Source organism: Nerophis ophidion, linkage group LG06, assembly GCF_033978795.1.
Source record: "Nerophis ophidion isolate RoL-2023_Sa linkage group LG06, RoL_Noph_v1.0, whole genome shotgun sequence".
NCBI lineage: Eukaryota > Metazoa > Chordata > Actinopteri > Syngnathiformes > Syngnathidae > Nerophis > Nerophis ophidion.
The window spans coordinates 6,647,342-6,664,697 of NC_084616.1; the positions used below are offsets into that span (position 1 = coordinate 6,647,342).

At 43.7% G+C, this 17,356-nt stretch overlaps 2 protein-coding genes across 3 annotated transcripts in view; one reads left to right on the forward strand and one right to left on the reverse strand.

Moving 5' to 3' along the window:
- LOC133553864 (galactose-specific lectin nattectin-like) overlaps window positions 1-16,571 on the reverse strand; it is a 30,341-nt gene extending 13,770 nt beyond the window's left edge. Inside the window, exon 1 of the mRNA XM_061902204.1 lies at window positions 16,130-16,571. Coding sequence (XP_061758188.1) covers window positions 16,130-16,169 — 40 coding nt within the window. The 5' untranslated portion in view covers window positions 16,170-16,571. The remainder of the gene's footprint in view (window positions 1-16,129) is intronic.
- On the forward strand, window positions 371-10,004 carry LOC133553863 (struthiocalcin-2-like). 2 transcript variants are annotated; one of them, XM_061902201.1, is made up of 7 exons: window positions 371-437; window positions 507-566; window positions 643-670; window positions 743-828; window positions 905-1,039; window positions 9,310-9,406; window positions 9,607-10,004. In XM_061902201.1, the coding sequence occupies exons 2-7, from the start codon at window positions 507-509 to the stop codon at window positions 9,681-9,683; spliced, it is 483 nt and encodes a 160-aa protein (XP_061758185.1). In that variant the 5' UTR covers window positions 371-437; the 3' UTR covers window positions 9,684-10,004. The 2 variants fall into 2 exon arrangements, with proteins under 2 accessions (XP_061758185.1, XP_061758184.1); XM_061902200.1 differs by having other exon boundaries at window positions 432-566.
- Window positions 16,572-17,356: the final 785 nt, after the last annotated feature.

A 17,356-nucleotide genomic window follows, 5' to 3' on the forward strand; every position in this document is an offset into this window, starting at 1 on the left:
ACCGGAGTCTTTTGAACACAGATTTCTTGCCGGGACATACGGTACAATACAATCGGCGAGATAGGCTGGAGCTAGACCGCTGTAGACTTTACAACTGTATGTCAACTTTTGACCACGACTCTACATACTTGCAGTGTTGTTGAACATCTTTAAAAATCCTAAAAGTAGAAAACCTTTGTGGTCTTGTCTCCCGTAATGATTGTGAACTTCCGGCTAGATGCTAAAAAGAGTGCAGTTGCCCCTTTAAGAAGAAGACGTGTCACTAAGTACTCATGCTGACTCCACCAGACTAGAACTGTTTTGAAAGGAATTTGTCCTCATGTTGGAATGTTTTCTGTAAGAAGTGACAGAACCTGCACGGTTGCATCATGCCGGCATGTACATATATATAAGAAGGCTCCTTTTCGCCCTCAGCATCAAACATCACACCTGCAAAGGTAAAACCCACACAACTTTCAGAAGTCCGTTTCAGTTCTAAGATGTCAGGTTTGTCTACCATGGCACAGATGGCGTTTGCTCCTCGCGCGTTCTTCCTCCTTTGCGGGATCATCGGCCTGACTGGAGTTGTAAGTCCGGATGATTTCAACAACACCCGCTTCATCAAGTCTGTCATTGATGCCTCTCTTCTTGTCCTCTCCACAGTGGTCTTTGCCTGTCCATGAAGAAGAAGGTTGGTAGTTTTCGAACTGACATCGTTTCTGTTTATTTATTTGACCCCCCCAAAAAAATAAATGTGTTGCAGACGGTTGCTGTCCTAAGGGCTGGACTCAGTTGGATAAACGTTGTTTCATCTACAAGGAGGAAGCGAGGAGCTTTTTAGATGCAGAGGTAGGGAAGGACTTCACTCGGTAGTTAGGATGTGGTTCTAAACCACTTTGTCTTCTGTTGCTTTTTGTCATTTTAGAGCATCTGCAACCTTCTCGGTGGGAATCTGGTCTCCATCCTAAGCAGTCTGGAAAATGTGGTCGTGCTTGAAGTGATTAAGTTGACGGCTGATCCCGTTCCTGACACCTGGATCGGACTCCATCAGGCGCTAGAGGTGAGACACTTCACACAAAGCCAGTGTGATTTTCCTCCTGTTGGTGGGTCCGGTCATCCGTGGGTCCTCAGGTGGCTGTAGAGGTCCATCCGTGATCCACAGACTCTACCTGGTTGTCGTGGTGGTCTGAGGAGCTATTTTGGTAGTGGATCTTTCCTTTCTTTCTTGTCTCTTGGTTTCCGTGGAACGATGGCGGTCCTTTTCTAATCGTGCTGTGCTTTCATGGACCGTCCTGATCCGCAAACCCCTCTGGTGGGCAGCCTCCCCCCAGGTGTTGAGGTTGAAGTGGCATTTCCTCAGGTGGTTTTCGAGGTTGTCTTTATAGCGCTTCTTCTGCCCCCCCTTGGGTGCGTTGTCCTTCCGTCAGTTGTCCGTACAAGGCGACTGTCTGGCATGCGGATTTCATGGCCTGTCCGTCGACTACAACAATCATACAAAATCTCTAGTCTGGCGGCTGGTGTCAAAACCTCAGTAGGCTTCATCAGTTCATGGTCGTAGACTTAAATTGGTCACATCTAGACTTAGATTGGTCACATTTAGTCTGAGACATAGATTGGTCAGATCTAGTCTGGCAGCTGGTATCAATACCTCAGTAGGCGTCATCGGTTCATTGTCATTGACTTGGATTGGTCAGATCTAGTCTAGCGGCTCAGTAGGCGTCAGCAGTTAATGGTCTTAAACTTAGATTGGTCAGATCTAGTCTTAAACTTAGATTGGTCAGAACTAGACTTAGACTTAAATTGATCACATCTAGTGTAGTGGCTGGTGTCGAAACCTCAGTAGGCTTAATCAGTTCATGGTCATAGACCTAGATTGGTCACATCCAGTCTTAAACTTAGATCGGTCATACTTCGGCTCACCAAACTAAGTCTAGTCAGATCTATTCTTAGAATTAGATTGGTCACATCTAGACTTAGATTGGTCACATTTAGTCTTAGACGTAGATATCTCAGTAGGCGTCATCAGTTCATTGTCATTGACTTGGATTGGTCGGATCTAGTCTAGTAGCTGGTATCAATACCTCAGTAGGCGTCAGCAGTTAATGGTCTTAAACTTAGATTGGTCGGATCTAGTCTTAAACTTAGATTGGTCAGAACTAGACTTAGACTTAAATTCATCACATCTAGTGTAGTGGCTGGTGTCAAAACCTCAGTAGGCTTCATCAGTTCATGGTCATAGACTTAGATTGGTCACATCTAGTCTTACACTTAGATTGGTCACATCTAGTCCTAGACTTAGATTGGTCACATCTAGTTTTAGACTTAGATTGGTCACATCTCATCTTAGACTTAAATTCATCACATCTAGTGTAGTGGCTGGTGTCGAAACCTCAGTAGGCTTAATCAGTTCATGGTCATAGACTTAGATTGGTCACATCTCATCTTAGACTTAAATTCATCACATCTAGTGTAGTGGCTGGTGTCGAAACCTCAGTAGGCTTAATCAGTTCATGGTCATAGACCTAGATTGGTCACATCTATTCTTACACTTAGATTGGTCACATCTAGTCCTAGACTTAGCTTGGTCACATCTAGTCTTAGACTTAGATTGGTCACATCTCATCTTAGACTTAGATTTTTTCAGATCTAGTCTAACGGCTGGTGTCAAAACCTCAGTAGGCTTCATCAGTTCATGGTCATAGACTTAAATTGGTCACATCTAGACTTCGATTGGTCACATTTAGTCTTAGACGTAGATTGGTCAGATCTAGTCTAGCAGCTGGTATCAATACCTCAGTAGGCGTCATCAGTTCATTGTCATTGACTTGGATTGGTCAGATCTAGTCTAGCGGCTGGTGTCAATACCTCAGTAGGCGTCAGCAGTTAATGGTCTTAAACTTAGATTGGTCAGATCTAGTCTTAAACTTAGGTTGGTCAGAACTAGACTTAGACTTAAATTGATCACATCTAGTGTAGTGGCTGGTGTCAATACCTCAGTCGGCTTAATCAGTTCATGGTCATAGACTTAGATTGGTCACATCTCATCTTAGACTTAGATTTTTTCAGATTTAGTCTAGCGGCTGGTATCAATACCTCAGTAGGCGTCATCAGTTCATTGTCAGTGACTTGGATTGGTCAGATCTAGTCTAGCGGCTGGTGTCAATACCTCAGTAGGCGTCAGCAGTTAATGGTCTTAAACTTAGATTGGTCAGATCTAGTCTTAAACTTAGATTGGTCAGAACTAGACTTAGACTTAAATTGATCACATTTAGTGTAGTGGCTGGTGTCGAAACCTCAGTAGGCTTCATCAGTTCATGGTCATAGACTTAGATTTGTCACATCTAGTCTTACACTTAGCTTGGTCACATCTAGTCCTAGACTTAGATTGGTCACATCTCATGTTAGACTTAGATTTTTTCAGATCTGGTGTCAAAACCTCAGTAGGCTTCATCAGTTCATGGTCATAGACTTAAATTGGTCACATCTAGACTTAGATTGGTCACATCTCATCTTAGACGTAGATTGGTCAGATCTAGTCTAGCAGCTGGTGTCAATACCTCAGTAGGCGTCATCGGTTCATTGTCATTGACTTGGATTGGTCAGATCTAGTCTAGCGGCTCAGTAGGCGTCAGCAGTTAATGGTCTTAAACTTAGATTGGTCAGATCTAGTCTTAAACTTAGATTGGTCAGGCCTAGACTTAGACTTAAATTGATCACATCTAGTGTAGTGGCTGGTGTCGAAACCTCAGTAGGCTTAATCAGTTCATGGTCATAGACTTAGATTGGTCACATCCAGTTTTAGACTTAGATCGGTCAGACTTCGGCTCACCAAACTAAGTCTAGTCAGATCTATTCTTAGAATTAGATTGGTCAGATCTAGTCTAGCGACTGGTGTCAATACCTCAGTAGGCTTCATCAGTTCATGGTCATAGACCTAGATTGGTCACATCCAGTCTTAAACTTAGATCGGTCATACTTCGGCTCACCAAACTAAGTCTAGTCAGATCTATTCTTAGAATTAGATTGGTCACATCTAGTCTAGCGACTGGTGTCAAAACCTCAGTAGGCTTCATCAGTTCATGGTCATAGACTTAGATTGGTCACATCTAGTCTTACACTTAGATTGGTCACATCTAGTCCTAGACTTAGATTGGTCACATCTAGTCTTAGACTTAGATTGGTCACATCTCATTTTAGGCTTGGATTTTTTCAGATCTAGTCTAGCGGCTGGTGTCAAAACCTCAGTAGGCTTCATCAGTTCATGGTCATAGACTTAGATTGGTCACATCTATTCTTACACTTAGATTGGTCACATCTAGTCCTAGACTTAGATTGGTCACATCTAGTCTTAGACTTAGATTGGTCACATCTCATCTTAGACTTAGATTTTTTTCAGATCTAGTCTAGCGGCTGGTGTCAAAACCTCAGTAGGCTTCATCAGTTCATGGTCATAGACTTAAATTGGTCACATCTAGACTTCGATTAGTCACATTTAGTCTTAGACGTAGATTGGTCAGATCTAGTCTGGCAGCTGGTATCAATACCTCAGTAGGCGTCAGCAGTTCATTGTCATTGACTTGGATTGGTCAGATCTAGTCTAGCGGCTCAGTAGGCGTCAGCAGTTAATGGTCTTAAACTAAGATTGGTCGGATTTAGTCTTAAACTTAGATTGGTCAGAACTAGACTTAGACTTAAATTGATCACATCTAGTGTAGTGGCTGGTGTCGAAACCTCAGTAGGCTTCATCAGTTCATGGTCATAGACTTAGATTGGTCACATCCAGTTTTAGACTTAGATCGGTCAGACTTCGGCTCACCAAACTAAGTCTAGTCAGATCTATTCTTAGAATTAGATTGGTCACATCTAGTCTAGCGACTGGTGTCAAAACCTCAGTAGGCTTCATCAGTTCATGGTCATAGACTTAGATTGGTCACATCTAGTCTTACACTTAGATTGGTCACATCTAGTCTTACACTTGGATTGGTCACATCTAGTCCTAGACTTAGATTGGTCACATCTAGTCTTAGACTTAGATTTTTCATATCTAGTCTAGCGGCTGGTGTCAAAACCTCAGTAGGCTTCATCAGTTCATGGTCATAGACTTAAATTGGTCACATCTAGACTTCGATTGGTCACATTTAGTCTTAGACGTAGATTGGTCAGATCTAGTCTAGCAGCTGGTATCAATACCTCAGTAGGCGTCATCAGTTCATTGTCATTGACTTGGATTGGTCAGATCTAGTCTAGCGGCTCAGTAGGCGTCAGCAGTTAATGGTCTTAAACTTAGATTGGTCAGATCTAGTCTTAAACTTAGATTGGTCAGAACTAGACTTAGACTTAAATTGATCACATCTAGTGTAGTGGCTGGTGTCGAAACCTCAGTAGGCTTAATCAGTTCATGGTCATAGACCTAGATTGGTCACATCCAGTCTTAAACTTAGATCGGTCATACTTCGGCTCACCAAACTAAGTCTAGTCAGATCTATTCTTAGAATTAGATTGGTCACATTTAGTCTTAGACGTAGATACCTCAGTAGGCGTCATCAGTTCATTGTCATTGACTTGGATTGGTCGGATCTAGTCTAGTAGCTGGTATCAATACCTCAGTAGGCGTCAGCAGTTAATGGTCTTAAACTTAGATTGGTCGGATCTAGTCTTAAACTTAGATTGGTCAGAACTAGACTTAGACTTAAATTCATCACATCTAGTGTAGTGGCTGGTGTCAAAACCTCAGTAGGCTTCATCAGTTCATGGTCATAGACTTAGATTGGTCACATCTAGTCTTACACTTAGATTGGTCACATCTAGTCCTAGACTTAGATTGGTCACATCTAGTTTTAGACTTAGATTGGTCACATCTCATCTTAGACTTAGATTTTTTTCAGATCTAGTCTAGCGGCTGGTGTCAAAACCTCAGTAGGCTTCATCAGTTCATGGTCGTAGACTTAAATTGGTCACATCTAGACTTAGATTGATCACATTTAGTCTTAGACGTAGATTGGTCAGATCTAGTCTGGCAGCTGGTATCAATACCTCAGTAGGCTTCATCAGTTCATGGTCATAGACCTAGATTGGTCACATCTATTCTTACACTTAGATTGGTCACATCTAGTCCTAGACTTAGATTGGTCACATCTAGTCTTAGACTTAGATTGGTCACATCTCATCTTAGACTTAGATTTTTTTCAGATCTAGTCTAGCGGCTGGTGTCAAAACCTCAGTAGGCTTCATCAGTTCATGGTCATAGACTTAAATTGGTCACATCTAGACTTCGATTGGTCACATTTAGTCTTAGACGTAGATTGGTCAGATCTAGTCTAGCAGCTGGTATCAATACCTGAGTAGGCGTCAGCAGTTCATTGTCATTGACTTGGATTGGTCAGATCTAGTCTAGCGGCTCAGTAGGCGTCAGCAGTTAATGGTCTTAAACTTAGATTGGTCAGATCTAGTCTTAAACTTAGATTGGTCAGAACTAGACTTAGACTTAAATTGATCACATCTAGTCTAGCGACTGGTGTCAATACCTCAGTAGGCTTCATCAGTTCATGGTCATAGACTTAGATTGGTCACATCTAGTCTTACACTTAGATTGGTCACCACTAGTCCTAGACTTAGATTGGTCACATCTAGTCTTAGACTTAGATTGGTCACATCTCATCTTAGACTTAGATTTTTTCAGATTTAGTCTAGCGGCTGGTGTCAAAACCTCAGTAGGCTTCATCAGTTCATGGTCATAGACTTAAATTGGTCACATCTAGACTTCGATTGGTCACATTTAGTCTTAGACGTAGATTGGTCAGATCTAGTCTAGCAGCTGGTGTCAATACCTCAGTAGGCGTCATCAGCTCATTGTCATTGACTTGGATTGGTCAGATCTAGTCTAGCGGCTCAGTAGGCGTCACCAGTTAATGGTCTTAAACTTAGATTGGTCAGATCTAGTCTTAAACTTAGATTGGTCAGAACTAGACTTAGACTTAAATTGATCACATCTAGTGTAGTGGCTGGTGTCAAAACCTCAGTAGGCTTCATCAGTTCATGGTCATAGACTTAAATTGGTCACATCTAGACTTAGATTGGTCACATTTAGTCTTAGACGTAGATTGGTCAGATCTAGTCTGGCAGCTGGTATCAATACCTCATTAGGCGTCATCGGTTCATTGTCATTGACTTGGATTGGTCAGATCTAGTCTAGCGGCTCAGTAGGCGTCAGCAGTTAATGGTCTTAAACTTAGATTGGTCAGATCTAGTCTTAAACTTAGATTGGTCAGAACTAGACTTAGACTTAAATTGATCACATCTAGTGTAGCGGCTGGTGTCGAAACCTCATTAGGCTTAATCAGTTCATGGTCATAGACCTAGATTGGTCACATCCAGTCTTAAACTTAGATCGGTCATACTTCGGCTCACCAAACTAAGTCTAGTCAGATCTATTCTTAGAATTAGATTGGTCACATCTAGACTTAGATTGGTCACATTTAGTCTTAGACGTAGATACCTCAGTAGGCGTCATCAGTTCATTGTCATTGACTTGGATTGGTCAGATCTAGTCTAGCGGCTGGTATCAATACCTCAGTAGGCGTCAGCAGTTAATGGTCTTAAACTTAGATTGGTCAGATCTAGTCTTAAACTTAGAATGGTCAGAACTAGACTTAGACTTAAATTGATCACATCTAGTGTAGTGGCTAGTGTCAAAACCTCAGTAGGCTTCATCAGTTCATGGTCATAGACTTAGATTGGTCACATCCAGTCTTGGACTTAGATCGGTCAGACTTCGGCTGACCAAACTAAGTCTAGTCAGATCTATTCTTAGAATTAGATTGGTCAGATGTAGATCCGACCAATCTAAGTCTTTGAGCATGAACTGATGAAGTCTACTCAGGTAAGATGCCAAAGCAAACCAAACCCAACGACCTGGGTAATTGAGAACATTCCCAGACAATAGAATCGGAGCATTTCAAAACAGGTCCATATGCGGTAACATATTGCATCATTTCTGGTTCGATAACTTTCTGAAAATGTGATTAATCTTCTTGTTAATTTACTGTTAATGACTGGATCCTTTCTGTTGTAACATCTACACTTCTGTTCGAATGTGATAAACACCTAAATGTCCGTTGTTTGACTACTTGACATTAGTTTAAGACAAACTACATTTCCTGAACGTTTAATCCGGAAATGTTTAAAATAAAAGGGCTATCTATAGTGTAGTAATAGAAACGTATCGTCAGTCATTCACTGTCTGCGGGTGGAGGCGTGGCCGCTAACATTCACACAGAGAATGAGAGACTCGTGATGTAAATGTAAGGTAACATAGTAGAAATGATCTGGATCAGCTTCAAAATCTAAGCAGTTGTTCCCCTTTCCATTTCCGACATTTCATGAGAGTTCCATGAAAATCTGACCAGAGCTTCTTGAGTTATGTTACTATCTAACCGACAGAAAAACTAATCCTCATGATGACACAACCTCCTGGCTGGGGCGATACTGGATAACAAAAACAAACTAATCAGCACAATCCTTCAGTCTAGAAGTTAAAATAACCAGAATGTATGACAATTGTGTCATCGTTTTATGATGCTAACAATAAAACCAACATAATAATCAGCAAGATCCATCCATCCATCATCTTCCGCTTATCCGAGGTCGGGTTGCGGGGGCAACAGCCTAAGCAGGGAAACCCAGACTTCCCTCTCCCCAGCCACGTCGTCTAGCTCTTCCCTGGGGATCCCGAGGCGTTCCCAGGCCAGCCGGGAGACATAGTCTTCCCAACGTGTCCTGGGTCTTCCCCGTGGCCTCCTACCGGCTGGACGTGCCCTAAACACCTCCCAGGGGAGGCGTTCGGGTGGCATCCTGACCAGATGCCCGAACCACCTCATCTGGCTCCTCTCCATGTGAAGGAGCAGCGGCTTTACTTTGAGTTCCTCCCGGATGGGAGAGCTTCTCACCCTATCTCTAAGGGAGAGACCCAAACTCATTTGGGCCGCTTGTACCCATGATCTTATCCTTTCGGTCATGACCCAAAGCTCATGACCATAGGTGAGGATGGGAACATAGATCGACCGGTAAATTGAGAGCTTTGCCTTCCGGCTCAGCTCCTTCTTCACCACAACGGATCGGTACAACGTCCGCATTACTGAAGACGCCGCAGTCGATCTCACCATCCACTCTTCCCCCACTCGTGAACAAGACTCCTAGGAATCAGCAAGATATTTCCAAAGAATTAAGAATCCGCACACCCGCCGCAGAAATAAATGATCTCGTGACAAACACAAAAATGCACTGATTTAACTTCTGGTGTCCCTCAATTAAACATTTTTTTTTGTCTTTCAGACGGAGAACTTTCTCTGGACTGACGGCTCAGAGTTTGGTTTCGATAATTTTGCCCAAACTCTCAGTGCAGGAGATTGTGCCGAGATTGAAAGTGATGGTAAGTATCTCCAATGACTATGACCTGTGATGGAGCTATTAGTATCTAGTCATAGTCACTATTTGCTTCATTTGATGTACTTCCACACCTTTTCTTCCACTGGATTAACAATATGTGGGGAGATTGCAGACAGATCTGCATCATTTGCGTCAATAATCGGCAGCAGACTATTCGTAATCGCACCCTTCTGTTTTCTACAGATGAACTCTGGGATCTGGACGACTGTACTGATGAAAACCCCTACGTTTGTGCCAGAGACATTAAGTGCCCACACTGATCAGTCTTCCTTTCCCACCACCCTGATGACTCTTCTACAGGACGACCCCCACTTTAACGATCTCTGGCTACTCATTAGTATTTTACACAGTCTGATCGCTTTCTAATTGATTGCTGACAAACACGCAAGTTGATGGTGCGTTGTGTCACATTTAGGAACCTTGGCACACAATCGGGGGATTTGATTCAACGTTACTCTTTTCAATCTGAGGGGCAAATGAAGTATATTTACTGCGAAGGCGGGGAAAATGTGCAAAGGCTGCGGGTGTTTCCATGAACAGAAATAAAATAATAAATCCATCGGCGTCATGGGGAAAAAACATGTGTGGTTTTGTCTGTGGTTTTTTTGTGTCCCGGCAAGAAATCTGCGTTCAAATGACTCTGGCTTATTAGTGATTCCCAAAGCCCAAAAAAAGTCTGCGGGCTATAGAGCGTTTTCATTTCGGGCTCCAGTACTCTGGAATGCCCTTCTGGTAAAAGTTCGAGATGCCACCTCAGTAGAAGCATTTAAGTCTCACCTTAAAACTCATTTGTATACTCTAGCCTTTAAATAGACTCCCTTTTTAGACCAGTTGATCTGCCGTTTCTTTTCTTTTTCTCCTATGTCCCACTCTCCCTTGTGGAGGGGCTCCGGCTTATTAGTGATTCCCAAAGCCCAGAAAAAGTCTGCGGGCTATAGAGCGTTTTCATTTCGGGCTCCAGTACTCTGGAATGCCCTTCCGGTAAAAGTTCGAGATGCCACCTCAGTAGAAGCATTTAAGTCTCACCTTAAAACTCATTTGTATACTCTAGCCTTTAAATAGACTCCCTTTTTAGACCAGTTGATCTGCCGTTTCTTTTCTTTTTCTCCTATGTCCCACTCTCCCCTGTGGAGGGGCTCCGGCTTATTAGTGATTCCCAAAGCCCAAAAAAAGTCTGCGGGCTATAGAGCGTTTTCATTTCGGGCTCCAGTACTCTGGACTGCCCTTCCGGTAAAAGTTCGAGATGCCACCTCAGTAGAAGCATTTAAGTCTCACCTTAAAACTCATTTGTATACTCTAGCCTTTAAATAGACTCCCTTTTTAGACCAGTTGATCTGCCGTTTCTTTTCTTTTTCTCCGATATCCCACTCTTCCTTGTGGAGGGGCTCCGGCTTATTAGTGATTCCCAAAGCCCCAAAAAAGTCTGCGGGCTATAGAGCGTTTTCATTTCGGGCTCCAGTACTCTGGACTGCCCTTCCGGTAAAAGTTCGAGATGCCACCTCAGTAGAAGCATTTAAGTCTCACCTTAAAACTCATTTGTATACTCTAGCCTTTAAATAGACTCCCTTTTTAGACCAGTTGATCTGCCGTTTCTTTTCTTTTTCTCCTATGTCCCACTCTCCCTTGTGGAGGGGCTCCGGTTTATTAGTGAGTCCAAAGCCCAAAAAAAGTCTGCGGGCTATAGAGCGTTTTCATTTCGGGCTCCAGTACTCTGGAATGCCCTTCCGGTAAAAGTTCGAGATGCCACCTCAGTAGAATCATTTAAGTCTCACCTTAAAACTCATTTGTATACTCTAGCCTTTAAATAGACTCCCTTTTTAGACCAGTTGATCTGCCATTTCTATTCTTTTTCTCCTATGTCCCACTCTCCCTTGTGGAGGGGCTCCGGCTTATTAGTGATTCCCAAAGCCCCAAAAAAGTCTGCGGGCTATAGAGCGTTTTCATTTCGGGCTCCAGTACTCTGGAATGCCCTTCCGGTAACAGTTCGAGATGCCACCACAGTAGAAGCATTTAAGTCTCACCTTAAAACTCATTTGTATACTCTAGCCTTTAAATAGACTCCCTTTTTAGACCAGTTGATCTGCCGTTTCTTTTCTTTTTCTCCCATGTCCCACTCTCCCTTGTGGAGGGGCTCCGGCTTATTAGTGATTCCCAAAGCCCAAAAAAAGTCTGCGGGCTATAGAGCGTTTTCATTTCGGGCTCCAGTACTCTGGAATGCCCTCCCGGTAAAAGTTCGAGATGCCACCTCAGTAGAAGCATTTAAGTCTCCCCTTAAAACTCATTTGTATACTCTAGTCTTTAAATACACTCCCTTTTTAGACCAGTTGATCTGCCGTTTCTATTCTTTTTCTCCTATGTCCCACTCTCCCTTGTGGAGGGGCTCCGGCTTATTAGTGATTCCCAAAGCCCCAAAAAAAGTCTGCGGGCTGTGGAGCGTTTTCATTTCGGGCTCCAGTACTCTGGAATGCCCTCCCGGTAAAAGTTCGAGATGCCACCTCAGTAGAAGCATTTAAGTCTCACCTTAAAACTCATTTGTATACTCTAGTCTTTAAATAGACTCCCTTTTTAGACCAGTTGATCTGCCGTTTCTTTTCTTTTTCTCCTATGCCCCACTCTCCCTTGTGGAGGGGCTCCGGCTTATTAGTGATTCCCAAAGCCCCCAAAAAGTCTGCGGGCTATAGAGCGTTTTCATTTCGGGCTCCAGTACTCTGGAATGCCCTTCCGGTAAAAGTTTGAGATGCCACCTCAGTAGAAGCATTTAAGTCCCACCTTAAAACTCATTTGTATACTCTAGCCTTTAAATAAACTCCCTTTTTAGACCAGTTGATCTGCCGTTTCTTTTTTTTTTCTCCTATGTCCCACTCTCCCTTGTGGAGGGGCTCCGGTTTATTAGTGAGTCCAAAGCCCAAAAAAAGTCTGCGGGCTATAGAGCGTTTTCATTTCGGGCTCCAGTACTCTGGAATGCCCTTCCGGTAAAAGTTCGGGATGCCACCTCAGTAGAAACATTTAAGTCTCACCTTAAAACTCATTTGTATACTCTAGCCTTTAAATAGACTCCCTTTTTAGACCATTTGATCTGCCGTTTCTTTTCTTTTTCTCTTATGTCCCACTCTGCCCTTGTGGAGGGGCTCCGGCTTATTAGTGATTCCCAAAGCCCCAAAAAAGTCTGCGGGCTATAGAACGTTTTCATTTCGGGCTCCAGTACTCTGGAATGCCCTCCCGGTAAAAGTTTGAGATGCCACCTCAGTAGAAGCATTTAAGTCTCACCTTAAAACTAATTTGTATACTCTAGCCTTTAAATAGACTCCCTTTTTAGACCTTTTTGATCTGCCGTTTCTTTACTTTTTCTCCTATGTCCCACTCTGCCCTTGTGGAGGGGCTCCAGCTTATTAGTGATTCCCAAAGCCCCAAAAAAGTCTGCGGGCTATAGAGCGTTTTCATTTCGGGCTCCAGTACTCTGGAATGCCCTTCCGGTAACAGTTCGAGATGCTACCTCAGTAGAAGCATTTAAGTCTCACCTTAAAACTCATTTGTATACTCTAGCCTTTAAATAAACTCCCATTTTAGACCAGTTGATCTGCTGTTTTTTTACTTTTTCTCCTATGTCCCACTCTCCCTTGTGGAGGGGCTCCGGCTTGTTAGTGATTCCCAAAGCCCCAAAAAAGTCTGCGGGCTATAGAGCGTTTTCATTTCGGGCTCCAGTACTCTGGAATGCCCTCCCGGTAACAGTTCGAGATGCCACCTCAGTAGAAGCATTTAAGTCTCACCTTAAAACTCATTTGTATACTCTAGCCTTTAAATAGACTCCCTTTTTAGACCAGTTGATCTGCCGTTTCTTTTCTTTTTCTCCTATGCCCCACTCTCCCTTGTGGAGGGGCTCCGGCTTATTAGTGATTCCCAAAGCCCAAAAAAAGTCTGCGGGCTATAGAGCGTTTTCATTTCGGGCTCCAGTACTCTGGAATGCCCTTCCAGTAAAAGTTCGAGATGCCACCTCAGTAGAAGCATTTAAGTCTCACCTTAAAACTCATTTGTATACTCTAGCCTTTAAATAGACTCCCTTTTTAGACCAGTTGATCTGCCGTTTCTTTTCTTTTTCTCCTATGTCCCACTCTCCCTTGTGGAGGGGCTCCGGCTTATTAGTGATTCCCAAAGCCCAAAAAAAGTCTGCGGGCTGTAGAGCGTTTTCATTTCGGGCTCCAGTACTCTGGAATGCCCTTCCGGTAAAAGTTCGGGATGCCACCTCAGTAGAAACATTTAAGTCTCATCTCAAAACTCATTTGTATACTCTAGCCTTTAAATAGACTCCCTTTTTAGACCAGTTGATCTGCCGTTTCTTTTTTTTTTCTCCTATGTCCCACTCCCCCCTGTGGAGGGGCTCCGGCTTATTAGTGATTCCCAAAGCCCAAAAAAAGTCTGCGGGCTATAGAGCGTTTTCATTTCGGGCTCCAGCACTCTGGAATGGCCTCCCGGTAAAAGTTCGAGATGCCACCTCAGTAGAAGCATTTAAGTCTCACCTTAAAACTCATTTGTATACTCTAGCCTTTAAATAGACTCCCTTTTTAGACTAGTTGATCTGCCGTTTCTTTTCTTTTTCTCCTATGTCCCACTCTCCCTTGTGGAGGGGGTCCGGTCCGATCCGGTGGCCGTGTACTGCTCGCCCGTGTATCGGCTGGGGACATCTCTGCGCTGCTGATCCGCCTCCGCTTGGGATGTTTTCCTGCTGGCTCCGCTGTGAACGGGACTCTCGCTGCTGTGTTGGATCCATTATGGATTGAACTTTCACAGTATCATGTTAGACCCGCTCGACATCCATTGCTTTCCTCCTCTCCAAGGTTCTCATAGTCATCATTGTCACCGACGTCCCACTGGGTGTGAGTTTTCCTTGCCCTTATGTGGGCCTACCGAGGATGTCATAGTGGTTTGTGCAGCCCTTTGAGACACTAGTGATTTAGGGCTATATAAGTAAACATTGATTGATTGATTGAGATCCTAGCAACATGGGGCTGTGCATTATCACGCTGCAACGGGTGATGGTCTCGGGTGAATGGCACAACCGTGGCTTCTCAGAATCTCGTCACGGTATCTCTGTGCATTCAAAATGCCACCGTTGTCCATAACATATGCCTGCTCATACCGTAACTCCGCCCCCACCATGGTCCACTCCATTCACAACATTGGCATCAGCAAACCCGGGTGGCTGGTCTCAGACGATCATGGAGGTGCACCCTCTGAATGTGGAGGTCGTGGGCTCGTGTGGTTACACGTGGTCTGCGGTTGTGGGACCGGTTGGATGTACTGCCAAATTTTTGTGGGGAGTCTCTGGATCTATGGATCATCTCCATCAACTATATGATTTGCCCGAGTGGCTGGACAGGACAAAAACATAAATAAATAAAGTTGAGGGTTGGTGGCACAATAAATACTTGTGTTTTCTAATTAATGAACAGTTGTGTAATTAATCGTGATTACAATATCAATCAAAAATAATTGTGACAATTATTTTTGCCACAATGGTCCAGCCCTAGTCTTAGTACTGTAGGAGTCAATTGGTGTAATTATCATGTTGGTGTATGACATTTACAAAAAATCTGGCTGAGCAAAAGGTGTGTGTGTGTGTGTGTGTGCGTGTGTGCTTTCTGAAAATTAATTGATAAAAGTCTGAATAGGGCCCTGGGGGGTGGTAGATAACAGCCAGGTGTAGAGGCAGCAGTGTGACAGACCTCATAGTAAGCACCTCAAACGATTTATATTTACTATTTATGTTAGGACTAAGGTTAAAGTTTTCGTTGTATATTAGTGCGACCTTCCCACCCCTTTTCAGAGGACGGGCAATATGCGCATGTGTAAAGTTAGGAGGACATGCCTCGTTTAGCGCAAAAAAGTCGTTTGGTTTAAGCGAGGTTTCGCTGAGACCGATGACGTTAAGATTGTTGTCTCTGATGATATCATTAACTAACAACGTTTTGGGAGACAATGATCTTATGTTTAAAAAACCTATATTGTAGGTAGTGGGCTGTTTTAGGGAATTTTTGATCAAATTATCCGTAGTAGCAATATTAATAATGTTGTGTTTATTATGCCCAGTGCATTTAGTATAATCACGACCATATCAAGGAATTGATACGACGGGAATTTTCCGATTGTTTGTTTGTTGCTTTGATAAACTGAAAGCATCATAGTTAGCCACCTCAGTAAAACACATGTCCAACTCTGAAACACTCAAAGCAGAAAAAAACTTGTTCTAATTTAGACTCTGGCGACTGTGTTGGATCCATTATGGATTGAACTTTCACAGTATCATGTTAGACCCGCTCGACATCCATCGCTTTCCTCCTCTCCAAGGTTCTCATAGTCATCATTGTCACCGACGTCCCACTGGGTGTGAGTTTTCCTTGCTCTTATGTGGGCCTACCGAGGATGTCGTAGTGGTTTGTGCAGCCCTTTGAGACACTAGTGATTTAGGGCTATATAAGTAAACATTGATCGATTGATCCACACTTCTGCATACATGCACACACATTAAACATAGGCATTGTAAGGATTAATACAATGTAAATAGCATCACAAAAGTCATTCTAAACTGGAAATTGGTGCTCGCAGACATGTCCTGACTACAGAAGTCGCTTATCCACCAAAAATCCTTTGGTTCCTGGAAGTAGAGTCATCCAGTCATGGGACTGACTGGAGTTGTAAGTCCGAATCTCACCTGCTGACTTCAACAACACCCGCTTCATCAAGTCTGTCATTGATGGCTGTCTTCATGATCTCTTCTTGTCCTCCCCACAGTGGTCTTTGCCTGTCCAAGACGACAAAGGTTGGTAGTTATGACTTCAAAAACTTTTTCGAACTGAAATCGTTTGTGTTTATTTGTTTGACCTAAAAAAAACAACTAATGTGTTGCAGATGGTTGCTGTCCTAAGGGCCGGACTCAGTTGAATAAACGTTGTTTCGTCTACAAGGATAAAAAAAAAAGGAGCTTTTTAGATGCAGAGCTATGGAAGGATTCCACTCAGTCTTTAGGGTGTGGTTCTAAACCAGTTTGTCTTCTGTTGCTTTTTGTCAAATTAGAGCGTCTGCAAAGTTATTGCTGGGAATCTGGCCTCCATCCGCAGTGCTCTGGAAAATGTGCTCGTGTTGCAAATGATTAAGAATGGAGCCGATACCGTTGCTGACACCTGGATAGGACTCCATGAGGCGATAGAGGTGTGACACTTTCACAAATCCAACAATGTAAAAAAAGGGCTACAAATATTTAATCACACAGAAAATGTACATCTCCTCCATCCATCCATCCATCCATCATCTTCCGCTTATCCGAGGTCGGGTCGCGGGGGCAGCAGCTTAAGCAGGGAAGCCCAGACTTCCCTCTTCTAAGCCAGTTCGTCTAGCTCTTCCCGGGGGATCCCGAGGCGTTCCCAGGCCAGCTGGGAGACATAGTCTTCCCAACATGTCCTGGGTCTTCCCCGTGGCCTCCTACCGGTTGGACGTGCCCTAAACACCTCCCTAGGGAGGCGTTCGGGTGGCATCCTGACCAGATGCCCGAACCACCTCATCTGGCTCCTCTCGATGTGAAGGAGCAGCGGCTTTACTTTGAGTTCCTCCCGGATGGCAGAGCTTCTCACCCTATCTCTAAGGGAGAGACTCGCCACCCGGTGGAGGAAACTCATTTGGGCCGCTTGTACCCGTGATCTTATCCTTTCGGTCATGACCCAAAGCTCATGACCATAGGTGAGGATGGGAACGTAGATCGACCAGTAAATTGAGAGCTTTGCCTTCCGGCTCAGCTCCTTCTTCACCACAACGGATCGATACAACGTCCACATTACTGAAGACGCCGCACCGATCCGCCTGTCGATCTCACGATCCACTCTTCCCTCACTCGTGAACAAGACTCCTAGGTACTTGAACTCCTCCACTTGGGGCAGTGTCTCCT